Raw genomic sequence first — 20000 nt, forward strand, 5'->3', positions numbered from 1 at the left:
ATATACAAGCTTAAAAATAAGCACAATATTATTACATACTTCATATTTAAGTTTGATCAAATCCCTTGGTTGATTCAATAAATTATTTGTCCCCATATATTAATACAATCAGGCACTTAAAAAATCATGAACATATTAACAATAATCTAATTGACATAGAGCATTTTTGGCTTTCAATTATTCTTTTCCAACACATCTTAAAGCAAACCCAATATAGAAATTACTTACATTATACAATCATCATAAATTTGGAAAAAATACTCTTTTACTTCTTCTCATATAAACATCCTGAACAAAGACAAATGGGTAACTAAGTCATATATTACAATTTATGTTTATATTATATAATTTACAAGTACAGATTCTCCTTCTTTTGTACCAATACAGTTTCTTTTAGTACAAAATAAGGTAATATATTCTTATATTAATGAATGAACAACATGAATGATAATGATATCATGTAATTATCTCATATTTCAAAATGTATAAAGCATACAAAAATGTATATTCTTTTCCTTATAAATCGACACTGTGATTGAATGCTACTAACTGATATTTTGAAATGTATGATGCATAGTATTCTTTTACTCATGAAAGAGTTTTATGAATAATAATGTTATTACAGAGGTATCTAATAATTTTAAATGTATAATGTATGACATGTAAAATGACTGCATGCATATGGGACAGAATGATTTTCACAAAGCATTTTCAAAAGAAAATTCAAACAAGAGAAAGACAGATTCAGGTTAATACTAAATGGAATAGAGAGAATTGTTGGAAAATGATGACAACACTTGGTGATTCGTCAGAAGAAACAAACTGGAAGACAGGCATTTGAAAGAAATCTAGTGGGAGTGTTTTAGAAGGAATATGAAGAAAAGTTGAGAGATTGTTTGTGAGATTGTTAATGTGAGCATCTTCTGCAAAATGTGAGGTAAGCTTTTGGTAGATGAATTTAAAATTTAGTGGAAAAAAAAAGATCATGGATATCTAATCAGCAAATACATAAATATTTACATATATACTCTGCATCCAATGTCATAATAGCACAAGGGAATAATTCATATGTCAAGAAACTTCAAAAACAACTTCCTAATCGCCAGTTCCTGTTTCTTCATCCGTTTCTGTTCTTTTCCTCGCTTCCTGGCGAACACACCTGGGACAGAGGCTATTTCTTGAGGTGAAACACAGGTGGTGAAGGACTGTTGAGCATCCGATACACACTACAACGCCACCATCAAAAGGGAAAATGATCTCACTCACATCACAAATTTCACAGATGTAACCCTTCCCTTGGCAAACCTGTAGAGAGCAATAATACACATATATATAATCATAAAGATATAAACACACAAACAAACACACACACACACATTGATATAAGTCATCATCATCAAGCTAAAAATAAATCATCATAAATTTTATAACTAGAAACACACTTTACAAAATCTTATAAATAAAGAATCAAAAAAAGATTGATATCCATACATACCAAGCATTCATTCTTTATATGGGTTGAAAAGTTCTTATGTATCTTCTTGAGGTAATCAACAAGCTGCCCTGAGTTTACATCTATCAAATCTTGTAAGGAATACATGTGTGCATTCTCCACAAAGTGCTGCCGCTCTTCAAGTTGTCGCAGTATCCGAGATTCCTGAGCGGAACGACAAGTGCTGAGGTACTGCTTCATGGTGAGCAAGTCCTCTCTCAGTTTCTGTAACAGAGGGAGATACTAGGTATAAAATTAAGTTTTAGATGCAATACCTATCACTCCATAAATTGTATTGAATCTGCTATAGGTTATTTGGCTAATTATATCCTTTGTTTACAAGGATGTTAATGAGCAATAATTTCTATATATACAAAATAATCTTATATGCAATAGTCTGTTTACAATTTCATTATTCTTATGACTCCCTAGGAATCACTCATATTGCTTCAGAAATCACTGATGTCTTGAAAATGAATTTGATATGTCTTCCACATCATCTAAACCTTTGATCTATCTGCAGAACATCAAATCAAATGTGTTCTTTTCATATTCTTTTATAAGCTCAAGAGTATACATTAACCAAATAAAATAAAAACTTGCTTTCCATTTGCAAAAACAATAGTATATATAACCTCAGAATATAATCCAAAGCCCACACTTACCTTAACTGTACTCAGTTCTTCGACAAACTTGAAAAGATGAGGGTTCAACTTTTCCAAATGGAGCACTGGCTTGCTCTTCATCAGCAAGAGGAACTGTTTTGCTTGACGGCTTACGACTCTCTCCTCAAAGTCCCAGTTGTGGATCACTCTTGCCGGAAGGACTTGCCGCGAATTCCAGTGACAAGCAGGACAGTAGTAAAGGCCAGTATAGTCACACTTTCTGGGCTCACACCAGGCATTCTCTGTAATGTTTGATTTGGGTACTGAAGCAAATCGGTGAAAGTAGTTGGTGTACTTCAAAATAAGTTGGCTATTTATACAATGGCTAACTGAAAAATTGGACAAGTCAGCCTAAACACTTTCATATCTAGTTATGATGATATATTCATACAATCACTTATTCACAACTTCTTCTTGTCCTTGAAATGATACTTTCAGCAACTATTTTACTGTAATGATGATTAAGTTATAACTTTACAAATCAGAAATGAAACATATCAAAATAAAAGAAACTGAAAAAATATTTCCAAATATGTTTTTTTCACAACCTAAACAAAATTGTATTATATCAAAGCTTTTACAAATAAACAAATATATATACATTCATAGATAATAGCTATACAATTAATAAAACACTAAGGAATATGGGAGGATACACACAAAAAAATGCATGTGCTAAGCAATAGCAAAACATAGCTGAAAGGGGAACAGTTATGAAAAAAAAAAATGCATAACAGAAAAGTTTACATTCTATAAATGAAATTAACTATAGTATAGCAATAAGCATCATATATTCAAGCAAATGACATATCCAATAGTTGGAAAATACTTATTTTCTGTCCAAATGGTCTGGTACAATCAGGTACATCCCGATCTGAAATTTCTACTAACCGTAACAGTTGCCAGCACATCAAATAACCAGGCAAGACAAACATACGAGAATAATCCATTCTGGCAACCCCTCAATTATTCACCTTTTCTCCCCCCCAGACAAGGCAAGCGTTCCTGAAAGCATTCTTGACCTCAGCGTAAGCATGGCATAGGAAGGCTCCCCAGAGGGAATGTTCATATGCTACATGACCAGCAGCGAGAGTGCAAAGCAAGATCTAGTCATGTGCAATCCCAGTCAGATGAATGGAGTGGAGGGTCCATTTACACAATTTTTTTTGGACAAGTAGATGACTGCATCAGTGAATTTCAGGGTACCACGAAACACTGATGAGTGCGTGCACTTTATTATAAAGGTAGCAATAGTGCAATACATTGAGAGTGATGAGAGTACTCAAGATATTTGCTTCCTCAACAAGCGTGATGGTTTGACAGTTTGTTGTTGCATTGTGTGTCCGAGTCCAGTCTGTTGAATCCTCTTGCATGTTCACTTATTGTCTTCATTCGTCAGTCAGAATAGAAGAGACATGGACTTATAGGGGAGCACTACAATTAGCCGGTCTAGAGAAGACTGATTGGAATATTCATGGAACTGTCTAACAAGGAGGAGACTCAGCATAACCAACAGGCTTGGAGAAGGCTGCTTGGGCACAGACCACCTGTAGGGGCAACCCACGATGACCAGCTTGGAACGGGTGGAAACAGCATGGAAGAGTTGCAGGTCAGGCTAACTCTCAGGGGTAGACTCACTTGCATTTGTACCCACAAACCAGAGCACCACTGGGCCAGGAAGAAAAACTGCACTTTCCTTTTAACCCCTTCCCGATGGGGCTATTTCAGCTTAAAATGACCGAAATGCCGGGACATTCGAACGCATAAGCTTAACGCGTCGGGATTCTCTGCCACACTGGCCACTAGCAAGCGCTGTGCGCCCACTCACCTAGCACGCTGGGCTGGACAAAATAATTCGTCCCCGGTGTCTGGTCCTAAAACCACTAGACGTGATATCTAATCACCCGTCGTTAACGGGTTAAACAGTGCATGCCTCAAAGCCGGTGTAGCAGATTACAAATACCATAGATCAGGAAGGTAAATGCCCTGCAACATATGGGTGTGCTCCTAAGAAGAGTCTTAGTTTTCAAGCACCCAATGGGCCAGGAAGAAAATCCCACCCTTCAAGCTGGATCTACAAGTGCCACTAAACCAAGAAGAAAATTGCACTTTTATTTATCTGAGTACACACCTACAAGCCACAGTAAAGGATTAAACCTGGATTAACCACCAACCCATAGATGCTGGGGACATACACTGCCCACTTTGGTTTGCTTTATCAATTTGTGCATAGTAACCAAGGAGTTAATAAAAAAATCTACCTGACATTACCTGTTTACCCCATTCATGGATCTTTTTTTTTTTTCACTTCTTATTTATAGTTCTTTTTTTATGATTACTAATGTTAGTATTACTATCATTCTTGTTATCATTATCATCATTAGAACATTATTAACAATAATAATAGTATCAAAGATAAACCCTTCTATTTCCTGAAAATTCAGGGAATGGGGTAAATAGGATTACGTAGGCCTGCTAATTGACTCCTTGGTGGTTAAGCACTCAGGGAAGTATCTATGTGAAAAAAAACAGAAAACAAAACAAAAACACACTGAACAGAGGATGTATACTAGCATTCCCCTGTCCTGCCCAGCAATTGATCAAGAGAGAGGTGGTGAGGCAGCAAGATCAGGGGAGTGTGAAACTATCAGAGTGAAAGTACAAAGTGTGAGTGGAGAAAGACACAAAGGATTAAAGGGTGCCAGTCAGCCCCCAGCTCAGTGAGGGTGTTCTCCCAACTGCAACAGAGGTGTGCCAAGGGAGGGGAGATGATCTTGAGAGGAAGCATAAAGTGCCACTCTGTCCACAGGCTAGATAGCGAGAGAATGATAGTTGAGAGTGCTCTCAGCTACTACAAATGAGCAGAGGAGAGACTATCAACACAACACAAAACAGGAAACAACACAAAGGGACAAAACTCACCCAACTTCAGCAAACAACTGACACTCAAAAAGAACCATAAAAGTCTCCTGGAAAAATTATACATAACAAAACGCACACACTCTCAAAAAGGTCGAGAACACAGTCTTAAAACTATTACACACAGAGTGCACATAATAGCATCCAGACTCTTGGCCAGAAAAGAGAAATCAGATTTTCCTTAGCTCTCAACAGCAGAGCTAAGAGAGGATTGCCTAGGAGGAATTTTCTCTTATCTTTTGTCGTTCATGATTATCTGATGCTCTGTTCAACTGTTATGGGTGAAATTTCTGACTAGGCTCATAACTGACCACTGCAACCATGACATCAGACCCCAAGGGACAAGAGAATTAGTGATTATTGCCTTGCAATTAATAATGATTTTGATACATTTCATGTGATTTTTTAAAAAGTTCTGATCTTATCCCCTTTTTATGATCAACAACTGCAATAAGGCATAAAGGTATTATACTTCATAATATAAAAAATATCTATAGAAATATAATACAATCAACATATTTCAAACTACTATTTCACCATTCAGTTGTGTACACATCATTAAAAAAATAATAATAATAATAAATAAATAAAATAATGATAATAACAACAATAATTATAATAATTATCATTATCAAAATAATAATAATTATAGATAGAAAAAAAATAAAATTAATCATAACTAAAATTATGAATCCTATCTTTAAACACATATGCAACATGTGTGTGAAATATAGCATCCAAATATCAGTGAAATACAGTGGCTTGAAAAATGTAGCCAAGACTGTATGAAATATCTCACCATCTGTTCAAAATCAACAAATGAAAGGTTTGCTAGATCAACACAGTTCAAAATAGCAGACCAGGTCATCCTGAACATTGATAAAGCAAGTGAGCTTCAATATAATAAGCTAATTACGGTCCTCCTAGCCATAAAATCTTTACTAAATAAAATATTACATCAAGAGTCATTCTTGATATAACACAAATAAACAAAAAAGTACACCATTAAATAGCTTGTAATTTCAACAAAATTAAAAATGACAGTTATCTGACCCTGTGAAACATGACAGTCAAGGAGAGGAAAAAGTAATTAATAGATACTATAATTAAAATTGAACATGTGTAATGCATACAAGTTATAATGTAGTGCAAAAAACAGTCAAATAACTTTTCTATTACATACACAATCTTGAAATGTTTAAAAGAAACTGTCAAAGAATGAAAATATAAGTACAAAATCATAATAAAAAAACTCAAACAAAATCAATAAATGATTGAAACAACTAAAAATAACCAGTCTGTACGAGAATTCAACACATTCCAATTAAACACATCTGCATATCCTATCAATTACTAGTTGTGAATAAAATGTAGAACAAAATATATCTTTGGCATTGAGGGTTACGTCTTTAAAGATATCTCTCATTTTTTTATTTGATTGTTCTGAATACAACTGTCTCTACAGTCATTTGTAATACACAGAAATATTAAATGTCAATAACTATATCCCAGAAACTCTATTAAGTTCACAAGTATTTCCTCTCTGGCCTGTAATGATTGAGCTAGATATGTACCATCACATAGATTATGCAGCTTTGGGTCATAGATATACATTTGAATGAAAAAATAAAAAAAATAGATTAATTAGACTACATTATTTTTCCTGCTGGGAATCACACTTAATCAATATGTTACATAAAAAAGTCATGGTAATAAGCAGAAGGTAAGGAAAATAATGCAAACAAGGATCAAGACAGTGCAAACAAAAAGAATCTTAGAAAAAACATACAAACAAAAAATATATACAAAGAGGATAAAGGGATGTGATCATTCATCTTGAAAAGCTCCATCCAAACAGGCAATGCTTAAAGCACTTGTAAAAAAAAAAATACTTAACACTGCAGGGAGATAAAAGCATGCAAGTGTACTTGGTAAAAGTATAAAATATACTTTTAACATATTCCTGAAAAGTGAGGGGATACTGAAGAAATAAACATACAAGCATTAATTCTCCAGGATTCCATGAGTTCTCTAGCAAGTATACATTGCACTCAGCCACCAGACAGAGAATCAAAGGTTGAAGCATCTAGGTTGTATCTAACTCCTATTGAAGATAATCACTTGCATGTGATAAGAGACTTCGTAAATTTGAGCAATACCATAAATAGCCATACTGTGAAATCTGAATAAGTTATGATGAACTGTTATAAAGATAATATTCATTGAATAAGGCCTCTTTATCACATGCAACATTGCCATGAGTCAAGTTAACAAGGGCTCAGTACAGCTCTTTATCTATATAAAAGTTGTCTTCAAAAGCCTGCACCAGTCAGTATCAAAAGAGGAAGTATTGCTGGATAACTGAAGCTGGAGAACACAAAGTGCATTGACAGATATGTAAATATGCACATCACATTTATGATTATACCTTTTTTGAAGGGATCACCAAGGCATGTTACACCCCTTGGATGGGCTAAAACACAAAATACATTCATTAGTTATATCTGATAACTTCATGGAATATCATTTGTTAAGGCAACCTATAGCCTAAGTCTTTATCTTTCAAAACTATGAGCAAAGGCAATCAATATGAGCAAAGGCAATCAATATGCCTTTTAAGACCCATTCTATTCATCATTACAAGGAAAAATCTTCCTACAAATATGACTTCTGTAACATCAGAGCAACAGAAATATCTTTCTGACATTAAACATGAACATCATTTTTCATGCATAACACTAGCTTCATTACTGTAAAATATACTGTATTGAAATAACAGTTTCCCATTTGTTTAAACACAACTTACTTTTCATGGTTAAGCCACAAGCTCTGTCACTGTGAGTATAAATAACTGTACATTACTTTGAAAAATAAGGCTTTACCAAGTAAGACAACAAGAGCAAACCACAGAGAAATCTTTGATATCTTAGAAATTGCAGAATGAAACTTTGATTCTAGTCTGACAAATGGCACATATTTCTCTCAAAGCTTTTTATGACAAAAATATCCATAATGATAAACTTACCTGATGAAAATAAGAGGAAAACTCAGAATGAAAACTTGACTCTTTCAACATCTTACCGTGAGACGCAAATCCCTTTACAATGCTATCACCTAATTCAAAGTTCATGCATAAGTGCTCTAAATATTTTTGCAACTGAGAGAAAAAAGCAGAAAAAGTTATCAACTTTATGCCTTTTCTCTATTTCATTAAGTCACCTTCAAAGGATATGGGGAATCTCATTTAATTGCTAAAAGGAAACAAAGGATATGGTATAATTTTACATTCAGTATAAATCTAAAACTTTTGTTCTTTCAAGAATAATTATGTAACTTCTGTTTAGTTATGATTTATTCTTTTACAAATAGAACTGGAACTGTATTCACCTCCATATTCTCCATCTCTAAAACTGGAAAACCTGATATACAAAACAAATCTACCATTGTCTAATTTGTTTCTCTATTTCTCTAAATCACTGAAAAACAAAATGAAGGTATGAAGCTATATCTAAAAATCAAATGACTTCTACAAAAATATCCAAATACCTTAATAGAGAAATGTAATATAAAAATGAATGAAAGTTCATAAATCGTTTGCATCCCTATACAAGAATGGAGTTTACAAATGGTAGTTTAACTAAGCATAGTTGTAGTTAAATGTTTTATGTATTTCAAAATTCGCTGTTTGCTATTTGTAGTGGCAAGCCTCTATGCGCCCAATCAGCCCGCAAGACAGCCAGACAAAGCCATCACGTGGCGTTCATGTCACCAGTGGGAAGACCATCCATCATTAAGGGGTTAACAATTTAGGGAAGCCTCAGACATTTTAAAGCCATCGGATTTTAACCTTGTACAATAGATTCTCTATTACGAATTTTGATTCAATAAGGCAAAAGTTCATCCTATAACCAGTAAATATAGAGAAACTGCTCAAACTAATGCCAATAGTTCTTGCATAAAAGTTTGTGATCCAAGTTAGAGGAATGGTGTTTATAAAAAAAAATAAAAGAATATGAAGTTTTAAGCATCCATTTTCTACACCTCTATAGTTTTTTCTTTACAAAATAATAATCAAAGCCATATCAATAACAAATAATTAGGTGTTGAACTGATGAAATGATTCTTTGCAAAATTCTATCTAACTTCTTATAGAAAGCCCCAGAGAAAATCTTCAAGGTAGGAAGCAAATCTGACCTTAACTAACTGATATTGTACAAGACTTGAAAATTGGTAAAGCAAACATGACCAGAGAAAAATAATCTGCCAAGCCAAAATGCATTGAATAACTATATCGACACACTTTAGAAATGATATTGCCATAAGATCTTGAAGCCAACCTTTACATATAATCTCAAAAACATTCCCTGAAGAGAACAACCATATTGGAAACCCAACATCTAAAAGATTGGGAATTGTTGGACACTGTTTTGCACTTTCATAAAAGACCCCTACAACTTAGAATAAATTATTTGAGCTGACTTCCTTTCTTATTAAAAACAATATAGAAGCTTGGTAAATCTGAACTTCAACATAAAATAAATAAAATGAATACAATTTACAATAGTAAAGAGAATGAGAGTGAGAAAAAAAAGGATTCTTTCAGATTATGAATCATCCAAATGAAAGTTTCAAAAATACTTGAACTAACAGCAAGCCAGACTATCTCCAGTGAGAAGGTAACATGGAATTCTACAGCTAACACCAACAGGGAAACATTTCATAGGTAACCAAAAATCCAGGCCATTTGTGAAAACAGAAATGGTAAAATGAGCTACCTAGCACAGCATAGCAAAAAAATATGAACATAATAAACCAAAAAAGTTTGAACTGTCTTCATTCTTATTGCAATCTCATTAATAAATTATAAAATACTATCAAACTGATGATTATCATGAACTAAAACATCTATACAATCTAGGGCTTTTTATCAAAATAAAAACTCTTAAATACCTTTTTGTTCCTATAACTCATACTCCTGATGATCCATATACTTAAAACAACAATAGTTTAGTTTGCTCTGTGTGTGTGTGTGTGTGTGTGTGTGTGTGTGTGTGTGTGTGTGTGTGTGTGTGTGTGTGTGTGTGTGTGTGTGTGTGTGTGTGTGTGTGTGTGTGTGTGTGTGTGTGTGTGTGTGTGTGTGTGTGTGTGTGTGTGTGTGTGTGTGTGTGTGTGTAAGTGTGTGTGTGTGTGTGTGTAAGTGTGTGTGTGTGTGTGTGTGTGTGTGTGTGTGTGTGTGTGTGTGTGTGTGTGTGTGTGTGTGTGTGTGTGTGTGTGTGTGTGTGTGTGTGTGTGTGTGTGTGTGTGGTGTGTGTGTGTGTGTGTTTGTGTGTGTGTGTGTGTGTGTGTGTGTGTGTGTGTGTGTGTGTGTGTGTGTGTGTGTGTGTGTGTGTGTGTGTGTGTGTGTGTGGACTTCCAGATATATGCCAAACAGAAGGATATAAACAAAGAAAAAAAAGGTGAAATAAAAGAGACTCATGTCCAAAAACCAACAACGGGTGTCAATGCGTGTATGATGAGGCATCAGCATCTGTTTACAGTTGAAGCGTGCACATAGTCATGAAGAATTATAGCTATAACGGCACTAGCTTCAGAGCTATATGGTTCCAAAGTCAACTTGAACCCTTATTTTGTGAACGATTTATATCTAAAATGCCATTTAGGGTAGTCTGCAGTGAAAACACTTTCCCATCCCTCTAATTTTAGGGCAATACTACCAGTGTCATATAATACCAGCTTGACTGCTAGTTCGATCGTTACACGCACCACTGCCATAGGGTTAATGACATATGACATGATATAACATCATGGGCCAGTAGGTCTACCCCAGGAACACAATACTGACATGGTTTTTTGTATGGCCACACTGGAGGATTGTGCACATAGTGGCTGGCCATTGCCTCAAAAGGTGAATAGCCCAAGACATTAGGCCTTTCGAAAGTTTGGTATACCCTGGTGCTATATCCAAGCGGAGCCAAAACCACCATAGCATTATCTGGCTAAAGGCACAAGTAGAGCAAAAAGTAAATAATTTAAAATCTGAAGTCTTGTTAATAATGATAAAGTAAGTGTTGTGTCATGGATACTAATTCAACAATTAAATAAAGCAATACAAAATAAATAAAACAAAACAACTTGGTCAATCTATCTAAAAACATAGATAACAGAAAAAATAACCCCCAGTGTCTGATAGAGCTAAATCAGTATAACCAAACAGAATGCTAGAATAGAAGAATTAATTGAAATATAACTATGCCCTGATTTTCCTAGTCTACTAATCTAGCAAGCAAAGCACAACATATGACAGAGAGCCAAAAACCGATACCAAGGTAGCTAATCCTGTCTTCTTAACATTCCTCCTGTCAAACAAGAGCAAAAAGAAACCTGCTTGCAATGAAGAGAGGATGCCTTCTATAATAGCTTTCCAAACAACTGCCAATTGCTTTCTAGACCTTTGACACTTTTATACATGAGAGGTAGCTAGAGAGACAAAAAAAAATTGACAGCAACATTTTAACCATAGTCATTACTCTAGAGTCAATACCTCTGCATTTTAACCTCCTGCCGTGCTTTGTGATTACAGTGTATTCTGAAAAGTTTGAAACAAACAAATTAGATAATTGGATCAGAATATAGGCATAAAAAGGTGGATCAAAAGGAGTGCCAAACAGTACTCAACACAAAAGTTAAAAAATCGCAAAATCGTTGTGCAAAACTGCTGTTCAAACTCAACAGGAGATAGGCAAAAAATTGCAGCTTGGCAAATCATCATTCAAAATAATTTTAATAAAGACATGCCATTCAAAATACTCATAAAAGTAAAAGAAAGATTTCATTATCCTACTTTTTGCAGTAACAAAAATGAAAATAATGCCCATGCAATAGGAATATATTATCAGCAATTGAAAATATTTCAACCTAGCAGAATCAAAGCATTACTCATGGTCTATTTATTCATCTGCACATTCTTCAAAACTAACAAAATTATTACTCATACCAATTAATTTCATTACAATAGTTTAGATTCCCATCTAATTGTTATAACGAATTCAGAAATAGAATCTAGTCACATCAGATATGACACAGAAACTTTAATTTTAATAATTATGCATCATTTGACCTTTGCCATTAACCCATTCCCGACGGGGGAATTCTAGCCTTGAATGTCCAAATGCCGGGGCGTTCGAATTATTAGGCCTAAATCAATTGAATAGCCGGCACAATACTGTGCCGCCCGGCAACTGGGCTTTTGAATGCGCGGTACACATGCTGTACCACCCGTCCTGTGTGGGTTAATGTAAAGATGCCCCAATGCATGTACCAACATGGAAAGAGAGACAGTGATAGAAGAACATGGAAACTGATTCAGACAAAAAACAAAAGTTGTCTTACAAAGGAGAATTGGGAAAAGAAAGAATTTGAAGAAATATTGTGGAAACAAATGAAATACATAAAATAACAAAGAGACCAATACAACATTTTGTAGAATTAAGAATAGGTAATATAACAAAAGATATAATTTTTTGCATTTAACCCATTCACACCGGTTGACGTGCTATCATGGGGTCGAAAAATATTCCTGGACCTGGGCGACGCCCTGAGACATGGTGCATTTTCTGGCCGAGACCCAGGCAGGGTAATGTGATGTGCTGAAATGTCAGCAATAGATCACTAGATTGTTCACATAATTTCTTAGACTCTGTTACTTTCGTTTAGGTGTTTGAATGTCATAAAATGAGATATAAGGTTAAAGAAATAACGTCACAGAAAACTAAATGATATTGATGACATCATGATAATTTCTGCTTCTTGTTCGGTTGAATAAAAAGTTCTGAGTCAAAAAACTATTGTAAAATCAAATGAGTTTGGCCATGAAATAAAATAGAGTAAAAACTTACTAATGGAATACTACTTCTAATTTGTTGATTACCCATGATATCACATAATGTCACGTCATTAGGTACATGTACATACTCATATGTACGTGTAATTCATATTGTTCTTTTCGTTTTGGTAAAAAAAAAAAAAAAAAAAAAAGAACGTATAAAACATGTTTTTTGATGCCCCACTGAGAGATTGCTTCCACTTTTCTTAGGTATTTTCACATAGAAGTGAGTAATATAGGCAAAGTTCAATCAAATAAAACTAAAAAGGCATTATTGTAACATGTTTTTTGACTAAAATAACTCCTCTGAACATGGCAATATTTTTATGTGCCTTAACCCACACTGGACGGGTGGTACAGTACTGTACCGCGCATTCAAAAGCCCAGTGGCAGGGCGGCACAGTATTGTGCCAGCTATTCAATTGATTTAGGCCTAATAATTCGAACGCCCCGGCATTGGGACATTCAAGGCTAGAATTCCCCCGTCGTGGATGGGTTAACATTGTAGGAGCATTCATGAAAACCATAGAATGGGGATGGTGAAAAACACTCTGACAGAATCAGCACAGCCCCGCGTAGCAAGAAAACATCCCGGCACGAAGCGTTGCATGCTTGTTATCTTCCCAGCGTTAGTGGGGGTAGGCAAAAATATGTCCCAGCGTGAATGGGTTAAATAGCTTCACTTTGTGCCATATCTTCTCTTCTCCTAAAGGTAAAGTACTTAGATAAGACAACTTCTAGAATCCCACTGGATTCTAGATGAGGACAATGTAATGAGTATGCAACTCTTATTTGCTAATTGTTTGTGCTGGGAGACACAAAATAAGGCATCAGACGACTACTAGTGAACAGCCATCATATGACCTTTATGGGTCAAGCAAAAGAGTCCAGCATAGCCTGGAATTAATTGTGCAGGAGAGTTAGTGGTGTACTCGTTTATAACTGAATTTAATCTAAAATCACTTCAAGACCATCTACTGACTCCCATCTCTCTTTATTGTCTTTCTCTGCTGGGTTATCATGTCATGTCCATTAGTGACCATAGTTGGCATAATCCTACAACTGATTTAGTTATCACTACCATAAATTAGGAATATAATCAATAATTTTGGATAATAATTCCCATCACAACTGGCATTATCTTATATTAAACATAAGCAAAAAAACAAACAAAAAAAACAGAGACTAAAAATGAGTTTACAACTCACTGTTTGTAATCAGTATCTTGCACTCTGCACACTTGTAATTCTGGGCCGACAACCCTACTTCCGGACATATTCTCAGGATATAAGAAGCATCTTCGTTCACCCTTACACTTGGACATCTGCGCTGAATGCCTTCCACACACCTCCCATGGCACTGGTACTCACATACTGTAAAGTATTGTAACTAAATGGAATGTTATTCCCAAAAACAGAAAGTGGATACAATAAGATGCCTGATTTTAGAAACATGCCAAATGCTGGCTTGGACCTGAAGATTCCAATATGTTATATATGATTCTTTGCTATTCCCATGAGATGTAAGCCCAAATCCTAAAAGAAACATTCTCTGATGTAATATTGAGCTTTGCTAAATTACATTCAGACAGAAAAATCCATCTTGTAGAGAAATATATGCACATCTGTTTTTTGTTTTGTTTTTTATAAATCATCTTCATCACTAGGCAATATACATACAATTCAGAGTGCAAATTGCTTAACTTCTTGAAATCAAATTGGTCCCATTAAGTAAAAAATAATGATAGTAATAAATGGATAAATAAACTGATCAACAAATGAACATGAGAATAAACATTATTGACCAAAGATTTTTTATATAACCACATGATAAAACATCTGTAACAAAAGAGAAAAAACACTTTTTATGTTAGTCTATGAAGTACAAAATTAATGAGACAAAGATGGATTTAACAAAATATATATTATATTCAGCACACTCCTCACATCTAAAAATACAAAAATCCATATCACATAGAAACAAAACACTCACAGCTACAGATATATGACACGTGGATCACCCCCCAAATGATCTGGGCGCACTTGTCGCAGTACTGCTTTGATGCACGTGTTAGCGGAGGCTTTTGGGGCTGGAGCTGATGGCTCAGACGGAAGAGCACACCAGTTGAGGCTATCTCCTCTGCATCTTTTGCTTCCTGTGAGCAATTTAACCTCCAATAAAAATATTATCATCATATTAGAGTTTACTAATAAAAGTAAGAGAAAACAATAACAACACATACCCACACAAAAAGAATTCCCAATGTATACTTACCTGTAAACGCAATCTTATTTTTATCAACTTATGTACAAGTGCTCGTCTTCTGGTGCTGGACTCCTCACACTGTAGGATTAAGGTCTTGCATTTCTCTATACTAGCTTCTAGTCCTTCAATACTCAGCTCTAAAACATTTTCCTGTAAAAATATATGTAATTACAAGCATGCATGAATAAAGTAAACCAAGTCTTCTTTTATTTTGTTCTAGTAAACCAGTTTATATAGAAAGGACTTTAAAGTGACATGTACATATGTATTATTTAACTGTCTTCAAAATTTACTAACTGAATTACATAATTCTGATGAAGAATCAAATTGAAATGCATAAATCATATCTCTTGCTTTTTTGAACAATTCACTTTCCTTTATACCTCATTAGCTGAGTGACCAAGGTTAGTGTTTGGCAGGCATGCTCTTCTGCCATGCACTACCCTTCATATTTTCTGCATTTCTATTGCTTCACTATATGAAGTGACAATTCTGAAGCACTAAAATCTTTAAAAGACTTTCCTTATCAATCATATAGCATTTAAACAAGCATAAACAAGAAATAAAAGATTATAACAGTATCTCTTACTTATCAACATTCCTATCTTCCTTTTGTTTATCAAACTTAGTCACGTCAATAGTCTACAAAACTCATTAAGACTTTTCCTATGAATAATTAACATCTATGATGTTCCATGTTCATTGTTGCCAACCTTGAGGACAGCCATCAAAACATGGGTAAATTAGTCAACCACATTTTGTGGACTCTCTCTTTCCTATTTAATGAAAAAATGAGCATGGAAATCACAAATGCAGCACATCAAAGTGTGGAGAACAGATCTGTAATTTTTTTCCTTCAATGTGCTAATGCTTGATAATGTAACAAGAGGCTAGACATACGACACTCTCTTATGAGAAGCCCAGAATACATTGCGATATTATCATTCTTTTATAAATTATGACTTTTTATGCCCAGACTTGTAGCAGATGCCATTCATTTGAGATGTGTGTGGGAGGAGGGGATCAACCCTCCATTTCTATGCTTTTATACTCATTTTGCAATCAAAACTTCTCGCAAGAATCACCATGTGGATGCCAGTCTCCTCCGTATATTTACTGTCATCATATTCCACTTGGACAACCCTTTAGAGGTTCTAACAAGAACAACAGTACTGAATGGGAATGAAAAAAACAATATAACAGTACCTCAGGCTGTGAAAAATAATCCTCAGTAATGCCCAACTCATTGTTAATCTCGGCTTCTTCTTCAGCTAACTCGGAATCAGTTCCTGGGCTCCTGTGAAAGGAAATTAGTATAATTATTATTAGCCTACAAACAAAAACAAAAACTAACTAGTTATTGAGAATAGTGACATAAAAAAAAAACTTGTAGGATGTTGCATTCAATACAGTTCATTCATTAATCAAATAATGCACAATATTCTTATGATTGTCATTCACAAACATGAAAACTCACTGTTCAATCAAATAAGCCACATCCATGAATCAAGGTGTAGTCTAAATCACCTAGTCTATATCCTTAACAAAACTCACACATCACTATGCGGATGCTCGGAATTGGGCGACACAGAAGTATTCCTAGGAGTCGGAGGAAGGACCCCTGGGCACTCTTCCTCATCCTCTGCATGGCATGCAGTCGGAGGGTAGGTCAAGAGGCGCTTGACCCCCGAAGTCACGTTATGTACAGCATCCCCCATTCCCAGGGAGACATTGTGTACTACGTCTCCCATCCCTGAAAGGAATTTGGTGATGATAGTACAAATGACAATATTCTTTTTCTTGGAAATTTTCCAAAAATATGTGACATGACAGTTTTATTCCAGTAATTGCTAGTTATGTAATGATATATTGTGTATCTTTACTTTTATAAAGGCAGTGTTATCCTGCCATGTTAACTATAGTTACACCCTGCATAATGAGCCATTCATTTCCAATGTTTATAAAATCAAGCATAAAACTGTACATTTATCTGATTTATTCTCAAATTATTACATTAACCTTTTTTTCAAACTTTAACATATTCCACAGTGTTAATCCTTCCATCTCTTGTATTTTGCTAAGGCAAAGAATAAGAAACTTACTAAGACTAAATTCAATAGCACAAATGGAATAAATGCAAATACATACATATATATCATATACATAATTTACAGAGACAATAACATGCAGTACAACTATATCCAAAGAGAAGGGTTATCACATGTATCACACAACACTAAAAACAATTTTTTTCAGTTTCATGTGCTTCAGCAAATGTATCTTACCCGACGTGACACTGTGTACAACGCCTCCAACACCATGTGTTACACTTGATGCAACTTCTGACACCCCAGATACAACACCCGTGATATAGACGTTGGCAGTTTCACTTACATTCCACACTGTGTTGTCAGACATTACAACTGACACCTGAAAAAGCTAGCACTGTAATAATCTGGCCAAATTCTAGCACTTAATGCCTTATTTATATGTAGCTACAGTTTATTAATTGCAACAGATAGAGTCATATAGATTGAGATACAATCAATTTACACAAAGACATAAATAAGGTAAAAGCAGTATGTACATTTTAAAGAAAACCATTACAAATGCAAGATTTGCAATAAGATTTCTATTAAAGACAGGCCAAGTTTCTTTTTCTAATGCAAACAGTATATCGCAACACAACAGACAAAATAAATTAAAGAGGAAAAAACAAAATCCTTCCCTTTCATTCAGTATCAAAAAAACTGCCCCATAAATATTTGATGGATATTGAATCATAAGTTTTTTAGTTTTAATTTCTCTATTCACTATGGTATACAGCATTTAGACATCAATATGAACCCATTGTGGACGGGCAACATGACGTATATGATGTAGGGGGATTTTGGATAACTGTTTTTTTATTGTGCTATGAGTAATGAGTGAGTGATGATGATAATTGCAATCATAATTACTATAATTGCTATAATATAACCCACTCATGCCGGGGGCATTCTAGCCTTTTAGGCCTTTCGGCCGGGGCTGTCGAACGCTTAGGCCTAAATCAGTTAAATAACGGACGCCGTTTGACATCAGCCGCTGATATGGCCAAAAATGCAGGGTACACAAGTGTACCACCCGTCCAGAGAGGGTTAAGCAAAGTGGGTTCCACCTAAAATCCAAAACCTATATGGCACCACTTTCTCCTAGCATCAGCAGGAGAGAGAGCCTTGAATGGCACCCATCCACGGTCTCTAGTAAGCACTATCTTTAGAGAGAAGCTGTCTCGCTTTGAAATAAAACTCATCCCGGAGATTGGGCAAGCAAATCCATCTCCATCTGCAATGGGTTAACTGTATCCTCACCAATCTAGTTACCATTATCAACAAAAATATTTCAATATTATGAAGATTTTCATCTAGAATCATCAGAATAAAAGCCAATTACAATAATTATCTTAAACATCTTTAACCTGAAAGGAGGTTCATACATTATGTACGATGAAATGTAGCAAAAGTATATTTTTCAAGAAAAAATACTAGAGATCATCAACCAGAAATTTGTTGTTTTGGGGAAGTTTATGATTATATTCCAATATGAAACAACCAAAGTCTATGGTCTTTATTCGAAATGCACATACTAAAACACTTTTTTTTTAAATAAAATTGCAGCAATGGATGGATATGAAGTGGAGCCATAAAAGCATGGTTTACCAACAGATTTCAGCCTTCATTTCAGTAGCAATCCATTCATGTCAGAACTATACCCCCTACCGATAAAAGAGAAAGTATGGGAATAAGAATGACCGGGTGGGGGAGCAAACCTATGATAGATGAGGTCAAGCAATTGCTGTGGCCTATGGGTCTTCAGCTTTCCAACAATGATCAATAAGCAACCTCATATTTTCTGGCATGACAGAGCTTGGCCTAGTCCTTTATTTGATGATAAATTGTTTAGGATGTCTACAAACTGCATGCAAGATTGCTATTATCAAACTAATTCAAATCTAAAAATACCATTACCCTGCCACACACCTGATAAAAATTCTAAATGCCCAGATCAATTCAGATCAACAGGATGTAATGATCCTATAAACAACACACACACACACACACACACACACACACAAGCACACGCACACGCACACGCACACGCACACGCACACGCACACGCACACGCACACGCACACGCACACGCACACGCACACGCACACGCACACACACACACAAAATGTCACATGCCAAAGGAGGCTTCCCCTAAAAGCAAAACCAACCTAAACCAAAACACACACTCACTTACACTCCCTATGATGCTAAAATAACTCCTTTTTATCTTTAGTTCATCAAGATATTGACTCCAAACACTATTTTCTTATCCATCCATAGGTCCATTAAAACCAGGCTAGTATGGAAAGTATGGCAATTGCACATACAAAATTTGTATTAATTATTTTCTTGTTGCTCATTGTTCATCTGAATTTATATATATTCATTAGGTGAAATGGCTATGCTAGTAGATAAGGGTATGGCATTCTGTGTCGAGAAAACAAAGTAATTGCATGATAATAAAGTGTTCTTGACAATGCTCCTTAGAGGATTTGTAAAGGAAATCTTAATTAGAAATTCTACCTTATTCAAGAGCTTTGATTAAACGCACTTCAAATGCACATTTGTTTACTTTTGCACACTGAACACTTCTGCGTTTCTTGTGTACACCCAAGATCCTAGTATAAAAAGCACAGCACTTTTTGCCATGATTTCTGGTGTGCATGAGAAGAACTAAAGTGTGAAGT

The 20000-nt window shown here is 35.1% G+C and overlaps 1 protein-coding gene across 8 annotated transcripts in view; it reads right to left on the reverse strand.

The window, feature by feature from the left end:
• The window catches only part of DEF8 (differentially expressed in FDCP 8 homolog), a 21653-nt gene that overhangs the window by 591 nt on the left and 1062 nt on the right, over positions 1 to 20000 (reverse strand). Inside the window, exons 2-12 of one of the 8 annotated variants that reach the window (XM_043002399.2) lie at positions 17509 to 17653; positions 16778 to 16976; positions 16430 to 16520; positions 15233 to 15373; positions 14951 to 15113; positions 14167 to 14331; positions 11618 to 11662; positions 7505 to 7549; positions 2158 to 2399; positions 1496 to 1717; positions 1 to 1305 (exon numbers count right to left, since the gene is read on the reverse strand). The exon at positions 1 to 1305 is cut by the window's left edge and continues 591 nt beyond it. In XM_043002399.2, coding sequence (XP_042858333.1) covers positions 1096 to 1305; positions 1496 to 1717; positions 2158 to 2399; positions 7505 to 7549; positions 11618 to 11662; positions 14167 to 14331; positions 14951 to 15113; positions 15233 to 15373; positions 16430 to 16520; positions 16778 to 16976; positions 17509 to 17641 — 1656 coding nt within the window. In that variant the 5' untranslated portion in view covers positions 17642 to 17653 and the 3' untranslated portion in view covers positions 1 to 1095. The remainder of the gene's footprint in view (positions 1306 to 1495; positions 1718 to 2157; positions 2400 to 7504; positions 7550 to 11617; positions 11663 to 14166; positions 14332 to 14950; positions 15114 to 15232; positions 15374 to 16429; positions 16521 to 16777; positions 16977 to 17508; positions 17654 to 20000) is intronic. The other 7 variants (XM_043002403.2, XM_043002400.2, XM_043002401.2 and 4 more) reach the window with 7 other exon arrangements.

Source organism: Penaeus japonicus, unplaced genomic scaffold, assembly GCF_977035675.1.
Source record: "Penaeus japonicus unplaced genomic scaffold, GWHDUDI00000001_assembly GWHDUDI00000027, whole genome shotgun sequence".
In the NCBI taxonomy this organism is placed as follows: Eukaryota; Metazoa; Arthropoda; class Malacostraca; order Decapoda; family Penaeidae; genus Penaeus; species Penaeus japonicus.